Raw genomic sequence first — 20715 nt, 5'->3', positions numbered from 1 at the left:
AGCTGCAGCACCAGCAACTGCAGCAGCAGACGCAGCAGCAGCTGCAGCAGCACTAGATAGTAGTTGCAGCAGCAGCTGCAACTACTATCAAGGAGCAGCAGCTGCAAGAGCAGCAGCTGCAGCAGCAGCTGAAGCTGGGCTGCCATTTGCAGTTTTATGTTTGTTCGTTTTTCTTTTTTTCCTCCAGACGCTCCTTTGGGGTTTGTTTGCTGAAATGATTAACAAAAAATACAGGGCTGCCTGCAGGCTGTTGCGTATTGCTGCTGTTGGTGCTGCTGCTGGTGCTGCTGTTGCTGTTGCTGTTGCTGTTGCTTTTGCTGTTGCTGCGGTTGGTGCTGCTGCTGGTGCTGCTGGTACTGTTGTTGTATTAACCATACACTATACGTGATGTTTATTACATATATAATATAGTTTCATAGGATCGCACCTAGCTCCCGCTAGCTAGCTAGCTAGCTAGCCAGCTGGAAGGACTGAGGGGCCCTGAGTTATCTGTAGAGAACAACTAACCCATTCGGTTCGTGCCTTGCTGGCTAGCAGGTTGACTACACAGCTAGCTAGCTAGTTAGGTAGCTAGCTAGCTACTCAGGTAGCTAGCTAACTACTCAGCTAGCTAGTTAGCTACTCAGGCAGCTAGCTGACTACTCAGCTGGCTAGCTACTTAGCTAGCTAGCTAGCTGGCCGGCTAGACTGCTAGACAGAACTAGGGGGTCTTCAGCAGCAGCAGCAGCAATTCCCAATTGCATGGCACGTAAAAAAATTAAGAGGTGCAGCAACATCTGCTGTTGCAGGAGCAGCAGCAGCTGCTGCTTGTGGTTTTGTTTCAAGTGTCTGTACACCCCAAGGGTTTGACTTTGCTGCAGCAGCTGCATGCATTCAGCTGAGAGTTGCTGTCTAAAGAAGACATAAAACGCAGCAGCGGATGGGATATATTCAAGAAGACAAACAAATTACGCAACGATGAAAATTGTCTCAAACACACAGGCACGCATGCACTGCGACCCGACAGCAAATGCTCCAGACTAGCCCCTTTCCCTTCATCGCAGCAGCAGCACCTGCTGCTGCTGCTGCTGCTGCTGCTGCTGGTGTTGCTTGCGCTGCTGCTGCTGTTGGTTGTTGTGCTGCTGCTGCTGCTGCTGCTGCTGTTCACTCTTTTAAAGCCCCAGCAGCAACTTTCATCGCCGCCTGCAGCTGTGAAGGTCTCGTTTCCTATTTTTGTATTCTCTCGCTGCTGCTGCTGCTGCTGTTGCTGCTGCTGCTTCTGCTGCTGCAGTTGGTGCTGGTGCTTTGTGGGTGCCTGCAGCAAATGCAGCATCTCTAGCAATTGCTGTTCATCCATGTGGTGTATTGACGCTGTAAGATATCCTCTGAGGAGTTCTCTGAGTTCAAGAGAAGGAAGATGCGAAGAAAGAAATAATAAATATGCCTTCAACTCTGCACGATAAAAGAGGGCCCCCTCTACCCCAGGGTTTTTGAGGTGTCTGTACACCCGAGCACGCTCAGCAGCAGTTCCAAAGGTTGCTGCTGCCTGCATGCACTGCTGCTGCACCAAACTCCCCTTCCTACATTCCTGCTGCTTCTGTCGCTGCGATGCAGAAGCAAAGCGTGCCATAGGCAGCACCCAACTTCTATGCTGCTCTTCATCTGCTGCTGCTGCAGCGTCTGCTGCAGCAGCGTCTGCTGCAACAGCATTAGCGAGCAACATCAGCCGTTGGTGCTCGCGGAAGTGGAGAGGGCCTCCAGGCTTTGCTTCGTACACCCAATCTGCTGCTTCTGCTGCTGCAGCAGCAGCAGCAACATCTAAGTCATCAGCATCCTTAGCAGCATACCCCGCATCAGGCATAACACATGCAGCATTTGCTGTTGTTGCTTCTCCTCTCTTCTCTGCTTGCTGCTGGAGGTATGTCGCGTGATGGAGGAGCTTTGGCTCTTCTTCTTGAATTCCTGAAGCCGTTGTTTGACTTCTTTCTTCTTTATCTTTCAAGTGAAACTCTCTTATTTTAAATGAAGATAAACAACGAACTCGAGAGGGCCCCCACCTACGCAGGCGGATGCATGCATGCGTGTATGTAAATCTAAGTTGATTCATTTGCAAGATATACATGCATGAGGAGTAGTTCCGTCATTTCTTGAAAAGATTCTTCTGAAGCTCCTCTCTTCGGCATCCCATGACGGCGACTGAGGAGATGCCCGTACACCCCAGCAGCAGAACCCTCAGGTAGCGATATGGAGATAAAATTCAACTAAATTCATTGAGCTGGTTATTGAGATGAAGAAAAAGAGGAAGAAGGAATGGAAACAACTGCACGTCCTTACCTCCAGCTCCTCGAGACAAGATTAGAGTATAGGTAAGATGCTGCACGAGAGTATTAACTCAAAGAGGCAATGACTTCATAATGAGAAAATATACTAATTGGAAGAAATAAACAACAAAAAAGAATAAAGATTTGCAAATATCAATATCCTTGGGGCTGGCTAGGCTCGCTATGGCTGAGCATGCACAGATGCATGCATGCAGAGGCTACCTTAAGCTGCTTGTTTGGATGCTGATTGGTTTTGAATTGTGTCTAATTTTATCTTTTCTTCAGATTCATCTTAAATTCATGAAATTCGCTGTCTGTACAGCTGAAGAGTGCTGTGAGTGTTGCAGGCATTTGGTGTGGGGAGGCCGCGAAGCGCGTTGATTTTGCATGAAATGCGGTGTTATTCATGATTAAAGATAGGGATAGTTTTAAAAAATAAAAAGTATTTTACATTTTATTTTTATTTTTCCGGGTGATCGCATCGGATTCTTCTAATTAACCTCAGCTTTCCACTTATTCAACTTTTCGTGAAGATGGCGGAGCCATCGGTGAGCGTCGATCAGTTTACGGTGGAAGATTTGTTGAATATTCATCAAATGATATATTTGCCGAGTACTTTAGACTTATTAATAAGTCATCTTGAGAAGGGAATTGCTCAAGGGGGCGCCTCTCCTGATCTATGTTCTGCTGTCTTGAGGCTTTACTTGCTCTACCCCCAGTGTGCAAATGCAGAAGTAGTAAGAAAGATTCTCGTTCAAAATATCGTTGCTCTACCAGAAAATCAATTCGGATATTATGCATGCATTTCTCCTTCTCATTTCCCTGCCCCAGAAGACGAGAAACGCGTTCAAGACATACTTACCTTGCAGGAGCACATTGAAGCCTGCAACTTCAGAGCAGTAAGCCCTAAACCCTATACCCTAAACCCTAAACACTGATCTTACCTTTGATGATTAAACTGGTGCTCTACACAATTGTTTTAACACGCTCTGCATGTAACGCCAGCAGCAACAGCAGCAGCAGCTCCTGCTGCAGCAGCTGTGTCTGCTGCTGAGCAGGCACAGCAGCAGCAGCAGGAGTTGCTTTCGCTGTTGTGCTTGTGTGGGGCTTTAGTTTGAAGAGGAGTGATTATGTATTTCTTTTAAATGCCTTTGAAGTAGAGAGAGTTGCATACGCACATAGCTTTAGTATTGCCGAGCTGCATGCATGCATCTGTTTAGTGTTTATGCTGCAGATTTGCATGCATGCGTTAGCGTTAATGTTTATGCAGCAGATTTGCATGCATGCATTTGTTCAGTGTTTCTGCAGCAGATCTGCATGCATGCATGCATGCATGCATGGATTGATAGATGCATGCATATATGTTGTGTATGTGCTGCAGGCGTGGAGTATGCTGCGGGAGCCAGATATGTCTGATGTGCTGCACACCCCCGGAGTAGTCGATGCGTTGCGTCGGTATATATGCGAAGTGCTGCAGCTAACATTTTCTACGATATCTCTTGGAGATTTCTGTCTGATGTTGAACTTGAACAGCAGCAGCAGCAGCAGCAGCAGCAGCAACGCTTCTGCTGCTGTTGATGAGAAGGTGGAGAAGCTTATTAAAGCTAGAGGCTGGAGCATTGAAGAAGGCATATCCGGAGGCAAAGTAGTAAGAATTACGCCGAGAGATGCAGACTCTCCAAAGGCAGTTGCAACTCGCGCTTCTGTTGCACACAAAACCGTAGAAAAATATCTCTCTCCTGAAGGCCTTCAGCAGTGTCTTTCCCTGCTGCAGTGCTAAGCAGCAGCAGCAGCTGCTGCTGCTGCTGTTGCTGCTGCTGCTGTTGCTGCTGCTGCCAACGGGGGCGGCGGCTGCTGCACTGGAGCAGCACCAATGGCAATAGCGGCAGCAATAGCAGCAGCAGCAGCAGCAAAACCATATGCATTGCAGGGTGCTGCCTGTCAAGCGAAAAACAAATTGTCCCCACAAACTGCTGCAGCTGCAGCTGCAGCAGCAGCAGCAGCAGCAGGACTTTGTGTTGTGGGTTTGCTGCGGTTGCTCTGACTGTTTTGTGTATAAACACAAAAGACAAATAAAGCTCCGAAAGAAATATCCAACATGAGTTATTAAACTAAAATAAATAAATAAAGAACGGCTGGCACTTATTATTATTATTATTATTAGTTATTACTATTATTATTATTATTATTATTATTATTATTAGTTATTATTATTATTATTAATTGTTATTATTATTAATCTCTTTTGTTTGCACTGTATAATAAATTGATTTCGATATTTTCGCTACATCGTCTGTACACCGCAAACGGTAAACCATGTTATTACTGGGCCCTGCCAGTATATATATATATATATATATATATATTATATATATATTATATATATTATATATATAACACAGCAGCAGCAGTCATTGCAGCGGCAGCAGCAACAGCCGCGCCACAACGCCAACAAGGCATTTGCTGCTGCTCTTGCTGCGGCTCGTCTTGCTGCACGACGTGCTGCTGCTGCTGCTGTTGCTGACAACAGCAACAACAACACCAACAGCAGCAGCAGAAGCAGTAGCGCATCAGGGGGTTTTAGGGCTCAAGCTATTGCTCTCTTGGTCCCCATCCTGCTGCTGCTCGTGCTGCTCCTGCTGCTCTCGCTGCTGCTGCTCCTCTTGCTGCTGCTGCTGCTGAGAGAGCCCGAGGGCCTCCACTGTCGTCTGCAAGCAGAGCTGCACCTCTCGCCGTAAACAGCTGCAGCAGAACACCCAGCAGAGGCAGCAAATTCACCCGCAGCAGCAGCAGCAACAGCAGCAGCACAGTCAGCATCAATATCAGCAACAACGGTAGCAGGAACAAAGGCAGCAGCAACAGCAGCAGCAGCACCATCAGCAACAGCAACGGCAGCAGCAGCAGCAGCGAGGCATACGCATCATCGCAGGAGACGAGGGAGACGAACTTGGGCATCAACAGCAGCAGATGCGCCTTTCCGCCTGCAGCAGAAGCAGCAGCAGCAGCAGCAACAGCAGCGCAGCACTCTATTCATGCAGAACATCTGCAAGCGACAGAGATAAACAAGAAACAAAAAGCCACTGCAGCAGCAAAAGACCGACGACAGCAGCAGCAGCACCAGAAGCAGCAGCACCCGCAGCAGCAGCAACAGCAGCAGCAGCAAGAGCAACAACAGCAGCAACATACCTGCGAGTTGCATCAGCACTGAGATCCTTGAGGGGTTGTTATGTGCAGAGGCAGGCGGTGCGCATTGGAGTGTACGTACACTTGAAAATACAAATTCTAACAAACGTGCATCGACAGAACTCAGCTGCACGCATGCAAACAGCAGCAGCAAACAAACAGACACATATTATCCGGCTATGCTGCTGCATCTGCTGCTGCATCTGCTGCTGCTGCTGCTACTGCTGCACATGCTGCTGCTGCTGCTGCTGTTGCTGTAGGTGGTGCACACGAACCTCGCAACCTCTTTGGGGGGCATCTGCATACGCCCTGACAACTCTGTCACACTGCTGCAGCAGCAGCGGCAGCAGGAATTCTTGCCTTGCTGCTGCTGCTGCTGCTGCTCGGGCTGCTGCTGCTGCATGCGTCCCCTCTGCAAGCACCGCGTCGTTGCTGCGCTCTTCGCAGACACGAAAGAACCTGCAAACCGCAGCAACACGCTCAGTAGCAGCAACTGCAGCAGCAGGTGTAGCAGCAGCTGCAGCAACCGCTGCTGCAGCGCAACAGATTGAGTGGTGTATGTACGCCCCAATCTGCTGCAGTGCTCTGCTGCAGTGCAGCAAAATGAGCTGTGCATACACTGCAAATGCAGCAGCAACTCACAAGGAAAACGCCTCCCGTGCGAATGTCGAGGGGGCCCTCATGTCAGTGCATGCAAGCTGCAGCACTGAAGCCTGAAGCAGCAGCAGCAGCAGCAACAGCACAATCAACAGTAAACTATATACAGTCGTCTCTCCCCAGTCTGCAGCACCTGCTTCCGCTGCTATCGATGAAAAGTGCTGCGGCTCTCACTGCTGCTCCTGCTGCCGGCGCAGCTGCTCCTTTGTTGCTGCTGCTGCTGCTGCACGTATGCAGAGTGCGGCGTAGGACTTACAAGATCAGCTAACGTGGCGGTTGACCATTGCTGCTGCTGCTGCTGCTGCAGCACTGCAGCAGCAATGCGCAGCACCCAGCGCCGCAGCAAGACAACCTCGGGGCTGTCACAAAGTTGCTGCTGGTGTTGCTGCTGCAGTTCGTGTTGAATGTGCTGCAGCTGCTGCTGCAGCTGCTGCTGCTCCTGCAGCAGCTGCTGCAGTGATTGCTGGTGGCTCAGGCTGCATGCATACGGAGGCGGTGGCGGCTGCTGCGGGAACAGCTGCTGCTGCTGCTGCTGCTGCTGCTGTTGCAGATACAACTCGTTTGCTGCAGCTGGAGGAAGGAAGGACGGAGCGCTGAAGGGCTGTGGCAGATGTGCTGCAGCGTGCACACAAATCCTAAACCCTAAACCCTAAACCCTAAACCCTAGGGGCTCTAGCTCCTAGACCCTAAACCCTAGACTAAATTATTTTCTGCATGGTATGCACATGTGCTGCTATCTGCTTACTTTGAACGGCATTGAGTTGTTGGTGTTTGTGCAGTAGCTGCTGCACCTGCTGCTGACGTTTCTGCAGTTCTTGCTGCTGTTGCAGCAGCTTCTGCTGCTGCTGCTGTTGCTGCTGCACTAGGGCGTTGTCATCAGTGGCGAGCTGCAGCAGCGCCCATGCTACTGCACCCCACAGCTGCTCTACAGTGTCCGGAGACAGCAAAGACTTCCCTCCTCCTGCTGCTGCTGCTGCTACTGCTGCTGCTGCTGCTGCTGCATCTTCGCACAGAGTGCATACGGCTTGTGCTGCTAAGGCCCAGAAGCCTACAGACCGAAGACGAGGGTCGCGGCGAGTTGCTGCAGCAGCAGCAAAGTGCTGCAGCACCAGCGGCACACACCGCAGTACACCATCCAGTGCTGTCAAGCTCCTGCTGCTGCTGCTGCTGCTATTTGACTGCTTCTGCTTCTCCTGCTGGTCCTCCTGCTGCAGCTCCTGCTGGTCCTGCTGCTGCTGCTGCAGGGAGTCTGCATAGAATGCCTTCACTATTGTCTGTCTGAAGACCTGCAGCAGCAGCAGCAGCGCCGAGCTGCCGAGCGCCAGGCTCAGCGAATCGCCATACAAACGCCGCGGATCCAGCAGCACTCTGCACAGCTGAGACAAACAGCAGCAGCAGCAGCAGCAGCAGCAGCATATGCATGCACTGCAGCAGCAACAGCTGCAGCAGCAGCAAGAGCATACATCGCCGAGCAAGAAAACAGCATAAACCAGTGAAATTCCAGGAAGCAGCAAGCTGCAGCTGCAGCAGCAGCAATGGCTACAGACGCAGCAGCAGCAGCAAATGTAGTAGCAGCAACAGCAACAGCAAATGTAACACAGGAAGCAGCTGCGAGGGAAGCAGCAGCAGAGACAGTCGGCGGTGCCTCACCTCATCCACAAGACACAGCAAAATGCCTCCAGGAACAGCAGCAGCAGGTGAAGCAGCAGCAGGTGCAGCAGCAGCAGCTGCTGCTGCAGTAGGCAGCAGCTGCAGCACACGGTTGCAAGTCATTAGCTGCACACTTGTGAGGCGAAAGGAGCAGCAGAACGGCAGTTCATCTTTCAGACTTGCAGCAGCAGCACTTGCTGCTGCTGCTGCTGCTGTGTTGGTGTCTGCAGCAGCCGCTGCTCCCGTGTCCGCAGCAGCAGCAGTAGTAGTAGCTGCTGCTGCTGCTGTAGCTTGCTGCAGTGGCAGAAAACGCCGCAAGTCGATCCTTTCCCTCATCTCGTCTAACATGGCCGTTGTTGGTGCAGCAGCAGCAGCAGCAACAGCAGCAGCAGCAGCTGCTGCTGCTGCTGGCGTGCTGCTCGTGCTGCTGCATGCGGTGCTCTCGGGCTCGAAGGGATTTGTTGATCTCGGCTGCTGTGGTGATGCTGCTGCTGCTGCTGCTGCATGGGGACTGCTGCTGCTGTTTGCAGCAGCAGCAGCAGCAGCTGCTGCTGCTGCTGCTGCGTGGGGCTGCAGGCGCAGGCAGGAAGTGATAGCCTTGGCATTGCTGTCGCTTCTTTTTGTTCTGCCGCTGCTACTGCTGTTGCTGCTGCTGCTGCTCCTGCTGGTGCTGCTGCTGCTGCTCGCCGTTGCCGGTGCTGCCGACCAGCTGCGCTCGGCCGGCAACTGCAGCAGCAGCTGCTGATGCTGTTGCTGCTGCTGCTGCTGCTGCTGCAGCACCGGGGAATCTCCTAGCAGCCGCCCGTCTGCTGCAGCAACAAATTGCAAAACGCTGCTGCGGACGACAGCCCAAGAAAACCAAGGTCCTTCCTCTGCAGCAGCAGATGCTGCTGCATGCTGCTGCTCTTGCTGCAGCAGCAGCAACAACTGCTGCTGCTGCTGCTGCTGCAGCAGCGCACTAGTCCGTGTGGTGATCTTCGCAGCTGCAGCGCAACAAAGAGCCTCAAATTCGACCCGGTGAACGGCAGCAGCAACACAGGCGGGAGCCATACATCCCAACACCCTCAGCCACCATTGCACCAGCAGCAGCAGCAGCAGCAGCAGCGGCAGCAGCAGCAGCAACAGCACCCCCAAAACCGCAGTAGCAGCAACAACTCAGGCAGGAGCAGCAGCAGCTAGGAGAGCAGCCGAAGCATCATCGGCTGTAGCAGCGAGAAAGGGAGCCGCAGCAATCTGATCCGCATCACAAGCAGCAGCAGCAGCAGCAGCAAGATGTACCTGCTGCAGCAGGTAAGGCAAGAGGCGTTGCATGACGAGAGAATAGAGAAGGAGATGTAATAAGCCCCAAAGCCAACTGCAGAGACACCGCATGCTCCACCAACCCTGTTGTTGTGGATGCTGTTGCTGCTGCGGAATCTGCTGCTGCTGCTGCTGCTGCTGCTGCTGTTGCGGCTGTTGCTGCTGCTGAATCTGCTGCCGCTTCTGCTGCTGTCCGTCGAGCAGCAGCAAACTCTAGAAGATCCACCAGAGAAGACATCACGGCTTCCGCCTCCTGCGCCCCCAAAGAGCTGCGCAGCTCCTGTTGCTGCTGCTGCTGCTGCTGCTCCTGCTGCTGCTGCTGCTCATCGCTCCTTGTTTGCTGCAGCGCATGCAGCGGCGGCAGCAGGTTCCTCGCCAGCTGCCAATACACCGCCCAACCCATCGCCCACAAAGTTGTCGTCTGCTCCCCGCTGCTGCTGCTGCTGCTGCATGTGGGGTCCGCAGCAGCAGCAAACTCAGCACGGCGGTAAAGCTGTTGCAGCATATCCAGCTCAATCTGTCACAGCAGCAGCAGCAACAACAGAAACGTGAACGCTCTGCTCCAGCAAGCATAAGGCAATTGGACGGGGGCAAAACGCAGCAGCAGCAGCAGTAGCTCAGCAGCAGCAGAAACAGCGGCAGCAGCAACAGCGCCTAGGAACTGATAGGATAAGAAACGCTGCTGTAGCAGCAGCAGAAGACATCGCTTGGCGCAACAAAAGCAGCACCAGCAAAAAAAAGCAGCACCAACAGCAGCAGCGACAACAGCAGCAGCAACAGAAATAGGAGCAGCACCAACAACAACAACAGCAACAGCAACAGCAGCAGGTCTCACAGGAGCAGCAGCAACGGAGAGGGTGAGGATATCTGCAATGGAGGCGTTTGCTGCTAGCAGCAACTCAGGTAGAAGCCCTTTGCGTGTCTTTGTTGCTGCCTCGAGCGTCAGCAGCAGCGCAGCAGCAGACTCGAGCACCACCTCTGTTCCTCCTGCTTCGTCTTTCGCTTCTGCTGCCTGCTGTTGCTGCTGCTGCTGCTGCTGCAGAGCAGCTGCGTAGTGCAGCAGCAGCACACGCACGCCGTCCACAGCAATCACAAGAGTCTCTGCCCACTGCTTCAGCTCTGTTTCAATGTTGCTGCTGCCGTTGCTGCTGCTGCTGTTGCTGGTTGCGCTGCTGCTGATGCTGCTGCTGCTACACTTCTCATCCTTGAGGGCTGTCAGCCTCACGTAGGTGCTGCACACGTCCAGCAAAGTCTTCGTTAGTATACGAGAAACACACCTGCAGCAGCAGCAGCAGCAGCAGCAGCAACTGCATCAACGGGAGCAACAGCATCAAGAGCAGCAATAGCAGCAGCAGCAACAGAACAGAAGGAGCAGCAACTCAGCAGCAACAACAGCAGCAGCAGCAACAACAGCAGCAGCAACAGCAGCAGCAGCAAGTGCAGTTGCTGCAGCACCGTACGTAAGAGATTTGTTGCGATGAACGAGAAGCGGAGATGAGCGAACAGCAGCAACAAGGCTTTTTAATGCGCAGTGCCGCAGCCCCGGCCTCTTCTCAGTAGACAGTACACCCAAATATAAAAACGTCTGACGAGTTAACCCCTCCTCTACTTCCTCCTGCTGCTGCTGCTGCTGATGCTGCTGCTGCTGCTGCTGCTGCTCGTCGGCCGCCCACAGAGGTTCAAAGACACGCAGAGAAGAAGCAAACGGCAAACCAAACAGCCGCTTGTCTGCTGCTGCTGCTGCTGCTGCAGTTGATGCTGCAGTTGCTGCTGCAGCCGTCGGGGGTGCACTGACACCGCCACTCTCTACAGCAGCAGCAGCATCAGCAGCAGCAGCATCAGCAGCTCTTTTGCGGCGTGTCTTCCCTAGGAAATCTGCGAGCGACCAAAGGAGGCCAATGCAGCGATAAGAGAAGCATGAAGCAAACCCCCCAGACAGATCAGGGACGCCCGCTGCTGCTGCTGCTGCTGCTGCTGCTGCGTCGCTGCTGCTGCTGCTGCTGCTATCCTCAGATATCGCCAATGCAGCCACAGCTGCGGCCAGAACGTGCGTCAGCCGCTGCAGCAAACGCAAAACGCACAGCAAACACCCCAACGGCATCCGCAGCAGCAGCAGCAACAGCAACAGCAGCACAAACAGCGGTAGCAGAAGCAGCACAGGCAACAGCAGCAGTGGCATCAGCAGCACTTTCAGTATCAGCATCATCTACACCAGCAGAAGCAGCACAAATAGAAACAAGAACAGCAACAACAGCAACAACAACGGCAGCAGCAGCAGCAGCAGCAACAGCAGCAGCAGCAGCAGCAGCGTACATGCACGGGAACGTCCTCCCCGTAGTCATGCACAATTAACTCCATCAACGCCAGCACTTCTCTGCGCTCAGCAATGCAGCCAGGAGAGCGTAGTTGCTGCAGCAGCTGCTGCTGCTGCTGGCTGCTGCTGCTGCTGCTGCTGCTGCTGTACCAGCTGCTCCTGCGCGCATCCGCAACCGCTCCTATGACAGCGCGGAGCTCCTGGGGGACCTGCTGTGCTGCAGCAGCAGCAACAGCAGCAAGAATCAGCAGCCAAGCTCTTTGCTGCAGCAGCTGCCCTTGCGTCCGCAGCAGCTGCTGCAGCGACCTGAGAGCAGCAAAGCGAGACACTCCGTTTGCTGCTGCCAGCAGCCTGCAGAGCCCCTGCAGCACCAGCCACTGCAGCTCCGCCTCCACCGTTGCTGCTGCTTCTGCTGCTGCTGCGCTTTCCTCTGGGCAAGCAGCAGCAGCAGCTGCTGCTGCTGCAGAGCAGCAAGCGCTGATCTCAGGCAGCAGCAGCTGCAAACTCAAAGACAAGCACCGCACAGCCTCCACCCTTGCTGCTGCACTTAGCTGCGGTGTATCTGCATGTGCAGCAAAGCCCAAGGCGTCTGTCTGCTCATCCTCATCTGCTGCTGCTGCTGCTGCTGTTGCTGCTGCTGTGGGGCGCAGCCAAGCACCCCGTATAAGAAGCGGCAAGCGGTCGACGTTGTACAGCAGCAGCAGCAGCAGCCGCCTCCAACAGGGAGGCAGCAACAGAGCCTCGCTGCTGCTGCTGCTACTGCTGCTGCTGCTGCTCAGCGTCTCCGTTCTCGGTCCTATAAACGACTCGAGCGAGTTGCTGCTGCACCCCTGCCACGTTGCTGCAGCGCCGCTGCCTGTTGCTGCTGCTGCTGCGGTTGCTGCTGCTGCTGTTGCTGAGATTGCTGCTGCGCACCCGGATATCTGGCAAGCTCCTCCGGTGCTGCAGCAGCAGTGAGCTGCGGTGTCTTGCTGCTCACCTTGCTGCTGCATATGGTGGCCTAAACCTGCGGGGGAATCTGCAGCAGCAGCAGCAGCAGCAGCGGCTGCTGCTGCTGCAGGCCCAGTACCACCAGAGGTAGAAGAAGCCTTTAGCAGCAGCAGCAGCAAATACTTTGCATGCGCCTGCAGCGCGCAGCTCAAGCCCTGGCTAGTTAGCTGTCTCGAAAGCAATCCGAAAGCGGCTATCTCCCCTTTGCTAGCTGCAGCAGCAGCAGCAGCAGCAGCAGCAGAAGCAGCTGCAGACGAAGATGGAGACGATGGCACCTGTTGCTCGGCGCTGCTGCTGCTGCTGATGATAATGCTGCTGCTGCCATCCGCAGCAAAAGGACCTCGAGCGGCTAATGGGCACGCAGAAGAGGCAGCTGACACAGCAGCAGCAGCAGCAGCTGCTGCTGCTGCTGCTGCAGCACGTTCACTCAAGCCTAAATCCCTCCAATAGGCTGCTGCTGCTGCTACATCGTCGGAGCTCTCCTCTTCTGTTGCTGCAGAAGCTGCATTTGCTGCTTCTGCTGCTGTTGCTGCTGCTGCTGTTGCTGCTGCTGCTGTTGCAGGTGCTGCCGGCTCCATCAAAATCGCAGGTATGCCGTAGTTCGGAGGGAAGTCCAGACCCACCTGCTGCTGTTGCTGCTGCTGCTGCTGCTGCTGCTGCTGCTGAGGGTCAGGAGGCGGCAGCTCCTCGAGCGCGCGGAGGCAGAGCAGCCAACAAGAAGGTGAGAGGATGCTACCGCAGTTAGTAATGACAGCAAAGAGAAAGGTGCGAGCAGCAGCAGCAAGCTGCGATACCTGCTGCTGCGGCAGCTTGCTGCTGCTGCTGCTGCTGCTGTTGCTGCTGCTGCTGCTGCTCTTCGTGTCGCGTCTTCCAAATAACCAGCTTAACGCTTCAGACCCTGTAAGGCCCAAAGATGCTGCAGCGCCCCCTGCAGCAGCAACAACAGCAGCTGCTGCTGAGGAACCGCTGCTGCTGCTGCTGCTGCTGCGGTGCAAGTGGGGGGTAGGCTCTTGTGCTGCAGCAGTAGCAGCAGCAGCAGCACTCCCCAGTGCAGCATATAAACAAAATCTCATTACACCCTGCAGGGTCGCCGTCCCTGCTGCATCAATACGCATAAGGCAGCAGACAGCCAGCAGCTGGTAGCAGCAGCGAAGCAAAGTGTACGTTGCTGCTGCTGCTGCTGCTGCTGCCGCCTGCCCCGGCCATGTGAAACCCATCTCCTTCTTGCTGCTGCTGCTGCTGCTGCTGCTGCTTGCACCAGCTTGCAGCGTAAGCGAGACATGAGCTGTAAGCACTAAGCCCAAGGCAGAGACAGCAGGGCTCCACCCTGCAGCAGCAGCAGCGCAGCAGCAAGCTTGCTGCTGTGTCAGTGGGAAGTCGAGGGGTTGCCGCAGCAGCAGCAGCAGCCGTCTCCGCTGCTGCTCTGGTTCTGCTCCTTCTCCAGCAGCAGCTGCAGCAGCAGCAGCAACAGCAGCAGCCGCTGCTGCAGGCGGCGCAGCAGCAGCAGCCTCGAGCGTTGCTGCAAACAACGCCTCTACAGCTAGCAACAGCCCAGAGAGGGATATGTGAAGCAGCCTAGCCTTTGAAACAGCAGCAGCGGCAGCAGCAGCTGCTGCTGCTTCTTCCTCAGGGCACCCCAAAGCAGCGCAGCATTCAAGCAGCCGAGGAGACGTATCCCATGCCTCACACCCAGCAGCAGCAGCAGCAGCAGCAGGACCAGCAGCAGCAGCAGACTCTGCTGATGAAGCCTTGCTGCGGATACTGCTGCTGCTGTTGCTGCTGCTGCTGCTGCTCCCTGCCTGCTGCTGCAGTTCACGAGAGCCAAATCCTATGGAGCTAACTGATCCATGCCTTGCTGCCACAGAAGATGTAGTAGCAGCAGCAGCAGCAGCGGCTGCTGCTGCTGCTGAACCCGAGGGCCCGCTCGCGCTCCTACGTGGGCTGCTGGTCCGGCTGCTCGTGGTGCTGCTGCTGCTGCTGCTGCTGTTCGGCAGCAATGCAGCATCGCGGGAGAGCATTCCCAGCCGCATCTTGCTGCTGCTGCTGCTGCTGCTACTGCTGCTGCTGCTGCTCCTGCTTATGCTGATGCTGCTGCTGCTGAGGGGCAGCGCAACCCAGTAACCCGCCGCCTCTCTTCTGGCAGCAGCAGCAGCAGCACGAATTGACCCCACAGCTGTCCGTACACCTGAAGTGCGTTGCTGCGGTGCAGCAGCAGCAGGAAGAGGATCCTCAGACATTTGAAAGGCATCTCTGTGCAGCAGCAGCAGCTGCTGCTGCTGCTCTGCAGCAGACGCGAAGCAAATCTGATGAATGGTGCGGCTGAAGGTCTCTAAGATCTGGCCCAGCAAACGACGCGGCGGAGGCCGTGCTGCTGCTGCTGCTGCTGCTGCTGCTGTTGCTGCTGCACCTGTTTCTCCTCCTTCCGCTGCAGCTGCTGCAGCAGCCGCTGCTGCTGCTGCTGAAGGAGCAGCAGCAGGCTCCGGGGCGTCCAGCTGCAGCAGCAGCACGGGATCACTGCAGCAAACTGTGAGGGCTTCAAGTGCGACGGCCCTAATCCACTCTGCTGCTGCATCTGCTAGCCGCTGCAGCAGCAGCAGCAAAGGAATTGCCTGCTGCTGCAGCAGCGGAAGGTACATGCATAGCAGCAGCACGACAAGCCTTACAGAGCGCAGCAGCACCGGCCTCTCGGGCTGCGGCTGCAGCAGCAGCTGCTGCAGCACTGGGCATAGCTGCTGTTGCAGCAGCTGCAGCAAACCAGGCAGCTGCAGCGGCAGAGAAGGGTGCTGCAGCAGCAGCCACGTCCACAGGTGGAGACAGACAGAAGGAGACAGAGACAACCCCCCCAGCCAAGCTGCAGCGCTCACCGATTTGCTGCTTCTGCTGCTGCTGCTGTTGTTGTTGTTGTTGCTGGTGCTGTTGCTGCTGCTGTTGTTGTTGTTGCTGCTGCTGCAAGACTGCAGCAGCACGTGGGTCAAATCCTCGAGCAGATGCAACAGCGCCCGTCCCGCGCGGCCCGGCTGCATCTGCTGCAGCAGCAAGTGCTGCTGCTGTTGTTGTTGCTGCTGCTGCTGCTGCTGCTGTTGCAGACAGTTATTATTCTCCGGGTCGCTGCTGCTGCGGCTGCACCTGTTGAGATTTCTAGGTGAAAGCTCCGTTGCTGATGCAGGATCCAGGCCTTCCTGCTGCTGCTGTTGTTGCTGCTGCTGTTGTTGTTGCTGCTGCTGCTGCTGCTCCTGCAAAGCCCCGCTAACGAGACAGCCAATCAGCTGCTCCAGACCGGCGCATGCACCGTGAAAGAGAGCGGCATTTGTTGTTGCTGCTGCAGCAGCAGCAGCAATTTTGGAGTGAGTAGCAGCAGCAGGGGCTGCAGCAGGTGCTGCAGCAGGAGCAGCAGCAGCAGGGGCTGCTGCTGCTCCTATTAACCAGACAAGGAGACGAGCGAGTCTGTGAACGACTGCAGCATCAGCAGCAACGCGTGCCTCTGGAGCAGCAACAAGCAGAGCGAGCTGCAGCACCCGAATCTGCAGCTGCTGCTGCTGCTGTTGCTGCTGCTGCAGCGACTGCTGCATCAGGTCTTCAAGCACCGACACAAGCAGCAGCACGTCTGAAGCTGCTGCTTCCGTGGCAGCAGCAGCAGCATCTGTATCAATTCCAGGTTCCTGCTGCAGCGCGTCCCGCTTAACCGGCAGCAGAAGCTGCTGCTGCTGCTGCTGCTGCAGCGCCGGGGCCTGAGGAGTCATGAGCAGCCTACGCTGCAGGTGCAGCAGCAGACAGCGCAGCAAGTTTGCAGCTCCAAACAGCAGCTTTATGTTTTCAGTCTTTGTTGCGTCTCGAGCTACTAGAAGGACATCTCTAATAGGGAAGGCTGCTAGTAGGCTTGCTGCTGCTTCTGCTGCTGCTTCTGCTGTTGCTGCTCCGGATGCTGCTGCTGCTCCTGTTGCTGCTGCACCCCGCTGCGAAGCTGCTGCTGCAGAGCGCTGCACTGCTGCAGCTAACACCGGCAATCCCTCGCTCAAGCGATCCATGTGCTGCTGCAGCAGCGCAGCAGCAGCAGCACAAGAGTCATGCAATTTGCTGCAGCTGCTGCTGCTGCCAGCCTTCTTCTTGCTGTCCTGCAGCAGAGCCTTTAACTCCCGCTCCACTGCGCTGCATGCCTCAAGTGCTGCTTCGCGCTGCTCACTCCAAGGAAATCGAGCTGCTGCTGCTGCTGCTGCTGTTGCTGTTGCTGTTGCTGCTGCTGCTGCTGCTGGGGCGGAGCCCGCAGCTGCTGCTCCCACACGGGAGGCCTCAGAAGAAGCTGCATTATCTGAGGTCGCTGCTGCTACCGATCCAGTACCTGCTGATGTTGCTGCAACATCTGCTTCTGCTGCTGCTGCTGCTGCTGTTACTACTGCGGCTGCTGCGGCATCATCTGCTGCATCGCTGGGCGCTGCAGGGGAGTCGTCAGCGCTGTCTGCTGCTGCTGCCATCTTCGCTTGCTGCTCATGTTGCTGCTGTTGCTGCTGCAGTTGTGGCTGCCGACTCCGTAGCTGCCGTTGCTCTTGCTGCTGCTGCAGTTGCTGCTGCTGTTGCTGCTGCCGCTGTTGTTGCTGCTGCTGCTGCTCGGAATCCCATCAGTCTAAGCAGCGGCTGTCTTAGCTCGCAATCCGTCACTCTAGTGTGCAGCAGCAGCAGCGGCTGCTGCTGCTGCTGTTGCTGCTGTTGCTGCTAGTGGTGTGGCTGCCTAGCTTGCTCCAGCGTGCTGCGGCACAAGTAGAGCGGTTTGCTGCAGCAGCAGCAATCCGCTGGATAGTATGAATGAATTTCGTGGCGTTCTTTTACCTTTTTGCTGCTGCAACAAACGCTACTACACTCAACCAACCTCTGCTGCTGCTGCTGCTCCTGCTGCTGCTGCAGCCCCAGTCGCCGTTCCGTTACCGCAGCAGCAGCAGCAGCAGCAGCAGCACGAGGCAGCAGCAGCAGCAGCAGCAGACACCGCTTTTAGGCCTGCTGCTGGATCGCTGAGGTGAAATTTATGAAGTGAATGGAGGCAAAAGGATTCTCTTGGCTCCCTATGACTCCAGACACAGCAGCAGCAGCAGCAGCAGCAACAGCAGCAACAGCGGGACTGCAGCAACAGCTGGAGATTACAGCAGCAGCTGCAGCAGCATTGCCGTTTTCTGCTGGCTTTCTAGTTTAGTTTTTATGAGCTCTTCTCACTGTCTTTAGGAGCAGAGCGTCTGTTGCTGCAGCAGCGGGAGCAGCTGCAGCAACAGCGGCGACTGCAGCAGCAATTGCGCAGCAGCAGCAGCCTAGCAGCAGCAGCAGCAACAGATTTCCTGCAGATGTTTTCCCCGTGCCTGGCTGGAAGCCTGGAGCCCGTTGGGGACCTGCAGCTTCAACCACGGCGTTCTAGTCAGCAGCAGCAGCAGCAGCAACAGCAGCAGCAGCAGCAGCAGGAGCATCGGGGGCGCCTTGTGTGTATAGAGTGCGGTGCCCCAGTGGAGTGTATATACAGAGCCTTCCCTCCGGGGTCAGACAACATTCGTTTGGTTTGCTGCAGCAGCTGCAGCAAGCTAGCAGATCCATACCTGCAGCACGACTCTCTGCTGCTGGCGCTAGATTTGCTGCTGCACAAGCCTCAGGTGTATAGGCACCTCCTCTACAACCGGAAACCCCACACACGGGGATCGATCCCCCCCAGCATTATTAAATTCACCATTGCATGCATCTTCTTTGACGCCTATCTCGAGTGGTTTCTGCTGCACTCGCCGCAGCACACCCAGCAGCAGCAGCAGCAGCACCAGCAGCAGCAGCATAGGCGGCAGAGGGAAGCAGAGACTAACTGCTTCCATCGCACCGGTAGCAGCAGCAGCAGCAGCAGCAACAGAGACACGGGGGGTGATAGGCCACTGGCTGTTGAGCGGCAGCGGGATGGAGCTTCTGCTGCTGAGGTTGCTGCAGAGCTGCAGCAGCAGCAGCAGCAGCAGCAGAAGCGCAGCAGCTGCACTAGAAGAAGGAGCCTCTTCTGGCGGCCTTCATTGTTAGCCCTGCTTGCATGCGGTTTTGCTGCTGTCTTCTCCCCTCATAGGAAGTACTGCAGCAGCAGCAGCAGCAGCAGCCATTTCATGAATGGGTGTAATCTTGCAGCAACCCACAGTACGCTGCTGCTTCACAACATAGAAACAGCAGATGCTGCTGCAGCAGCAGCAGGTGAGGGCGCTGCCTTCAGCTGCATACATGTTGAGGATTCACCTTGCACCAGCAGCAGCAGCAGCAGCAGCAGCGGGAGTGAGAGTCTAGAGGCGGCTTGTTCACGGCCTGCACCAGCGGACCCGTTGCAGCAGCAGCAGGAGCAGCGGCAGCAGCAGCAGCAGCAACGGCAGCAGCTTAGAGAGCTGCAGGGTGTGCAGCGCTTAACTGCATCTTCTGGAGCAGCAATAGAGCAGCAGCTGCTGGTGCTGCTGTCTTCTGCTTCTGAGTTAACTGCATTCTTAGGTACAGCGGTGCTGCTGACCTGGCTTTTTGTTGTGTGGCGCAGACGAACTGTTGCTGCTGCTGCTGCTGCTGCTGCTGCTGGAAAGGCCGCACCAAAGGGTGCAGCAGCAACAGCAGCAGCAGCAGCAACAGCAGCAGCAGCGGATGAAGACAACTCCCATGCTGCAGGATCCCTTGTCGCTGCTGCTGCAACCCGAACAACAGCCACAGCAGCAGATTCAGCAGCAATAGCACCACCACCTCCAGCACCAGCAGCAACAGCAGCAACAGCAGCAACAGCAGCAGCAGCAGCAGGGGAGGAGTTTGAGCTGGGGGTGCTGCTGACAGCGTTAGGTTTATCTCTTTATAGTAAATTAGCTACGCTGCTTATTATGGCCTGGAATGAAGCGCTGCTGCTTCGTCACTGCGTTGCTGTCTTGAGTCTGAGCAGCAATATTGTTGCTTTGAATGTGTTTCTTCATCCTGCACATCCTGCTGCTGGCTTCCTTATTGCTGCTGCTGCTGCTGCTGCGAGAGCGGCAGTCCGGGCGCTGTTCTGGGTGCTGCTGCAGCAAGCGATTCCTGCTGCTGCTGCTGCTGCAGCAGCAGCAGCAGCAGCAGGAGAAACACGCTTAGATAGAATCATCCGTCTCTTTATATGAATTTTATTTTTATTTATTTGTCTGCTGTCTCTCTCTTTATTTACATTTATTATTTGGCTTCTTTGTTTATCTTTATTATTATTTATTTATTTATTTATTTATTTATTTATTTACGCTCTTCTTTTGTTATTTGTTTTATTTATACAAACATTTACTACAAAACAAACAAAGACAGACATAAATAAATAAAAATAAATTAACAAAGATGAACAGAGACAGATATAAATATAAACAAACTAAGATAAACAAACATTCATAGAAATAAACAAACAAATACAAGCAAAAGAGAGAGGGACAGACAGAGACAGACAAACAAAAGCAGATAAAGACAGACAGAAAATATAAGCAGATTAAAAACAACAAACAAATTAAATAAACTGAGAGATTAAACTAAAATATAAACACAAAAAGAAGAGTGAAGTAAAAGGCAAACAAAAGTAAACAAAAAGAGAGACAGACAAAGACAAAGAAATAAACAAAGATGAGACAGAGAATAATAAATAAATAAATAAATAAATAAAAGAGAGACAGAGATGAGCAAATAAATAAACAAGCAAGCAAGCAAACAAAGAGAACTTATATAAGTTAATACACAATAAATAAATAAATATAAATAAATATATATATATATATATATATAATAACTAAGACAGAGACAATATAAAATAAATTAAGTAAAAATATATTGCGTGTAGTTTATTACTACAGACAAACAGAGACATCTACTTCACTCTGTCTCCTTCATTAAGCTTCAGCAGCAGCAGCAGCAGCAGCAGAAGCTGCAGCAGCAGCTGCTGCAGAAGATACACCAACAGCAGCTGTGGCAGCTACAGCAACAGCAGCAAAAGCTTCAGCAGCAGCAACTGAAGCTGCAGCAACAGCTGCAGCACGACCAGGCTGATTAGAGTCTATCCCTTCTTACTTCATTCTAAACCCTAAACCCTAAGTTTAAGAGGAGATATTCTGTAAGAGGAGATAAACAGCTCTGCTGCTGCAGGGGCCAAGCAGCAGCAGCAGCAGCAGCAACAGCAGCAAGGCGCATGGGCACGATTAAAGAACCATCATAACTAAACCCTAAATCACAAATTCTCGCCCGGCAACCCTAAACCCTAAACCCTAAACCCTAAACCCTAACCCTAAAGCTAGCTTTAACTCGAGCTGATGAGCGGCAACGGAGGAGACGAACAGCCAAGCTATGAATAAA

The 20715-nt window shown here is 54.2% G+C and overlaps 4 protein-coding genes across 4 annotated transcripts; 2 read left to right on the top strand and 2 right to left on the bottom strand.

The window, feature by feature from the left end:
• Window positions 1–218: 218 nt before the first annotated feature.
• EAH_00007280 (hypothetical protein, conserved) lies at window positions 219–2086 on the bottom strand (the record flags this gene model as incomplete). Its single annotated transcript, XM_013395907.1, has 2 exons — window positions 219–356; window positions 980–2086. 2 exons carry the CDS (start codon window positions 2084–2086, stop codon window positions 219–221), a joined length of 1245 nt encoding a protein of 414 aa, XP_013251361.1.
• Window positions 2087–2833: 747 nt separating this feature from the next.
• EAH_00007270 (eukaryotic translation initiation factor 3 subunit 11, putative) lies at window positions 2834–4080 on the top strand (the record flags this gene model as incomplete). Its single annotated transcript, XM_013395906.1, has 2 exons — window positions 2834–3199; window positions 3682–4080. 2 exons carry the CDS (start codon window positions 2834–2836, stop codon window positions 4078–4080), a joined length of 765 nt encoding a protein of 254 aa, XP_013251360.1.
• Window positions 4081–4870: 790 nt separating this feature from the next.
• Window positions 4871–16862, bottom strand: EAH_00007260 (hypothetical protein, conserved; the record flags this gene model as incomplete). Its single annotated transcript, XM_013395905.1, has 12 exons — window positions 4871–5042; window positions 5218–5281; window positions 5487–5610; window positions 5759–5942; window positions 6126–6196; window positions 6397–6755; window positions 6886–7516; window positions 7791–8773; window positions 9069–9606; window positions 9925–10366; window positions 10550–11148; window positions 11403–16862. 12 exons carry the CDS (start codon window positions 16860–16862, stop codon window positions 4871–4873), a joined length of 9627 nt encoding a protein of 3208 aa, XP_013251359.1.
• Window positions 16863–17717: 855 nt separating this feature from the next.
• Window positions 17718–19511, top strand: EAH_00007250 (hypothetical protein, conserved; the record flags this gene model as incomplete). Its single annotated transcript, XM_013395904.1, has 1 exon — window positions 17718–19511. One exon carries the CDS (start codon window positions 17718–17720, stop codon window positions 19509–19511), a length of 1794 nt encoding a protein of 597 aa, XP_013251358.1.
• Window positions 19512–20715: the final 1204 nt, after the last annotated feature.

This window comes from Eimeria acervulina, genomic scaffold (genome assembly GCF_000499425.1).
Source record: "Eimeria acervulina Houghton genomic scaffold, Eah_scaff33, whole genome shotgun sequence".
Classification (NCBI taxonomy): domain Eukaryota; phylum Apicomplexa; class Conoidasida; order Eucoccidiorida; family Eimeriidae; genus Eimeria; species Eimeria acervulina.
Note: the sequence above shows the minus strand (reverse complement) of the source record. Positions and strands in the feature narration are given on the sequence as shown.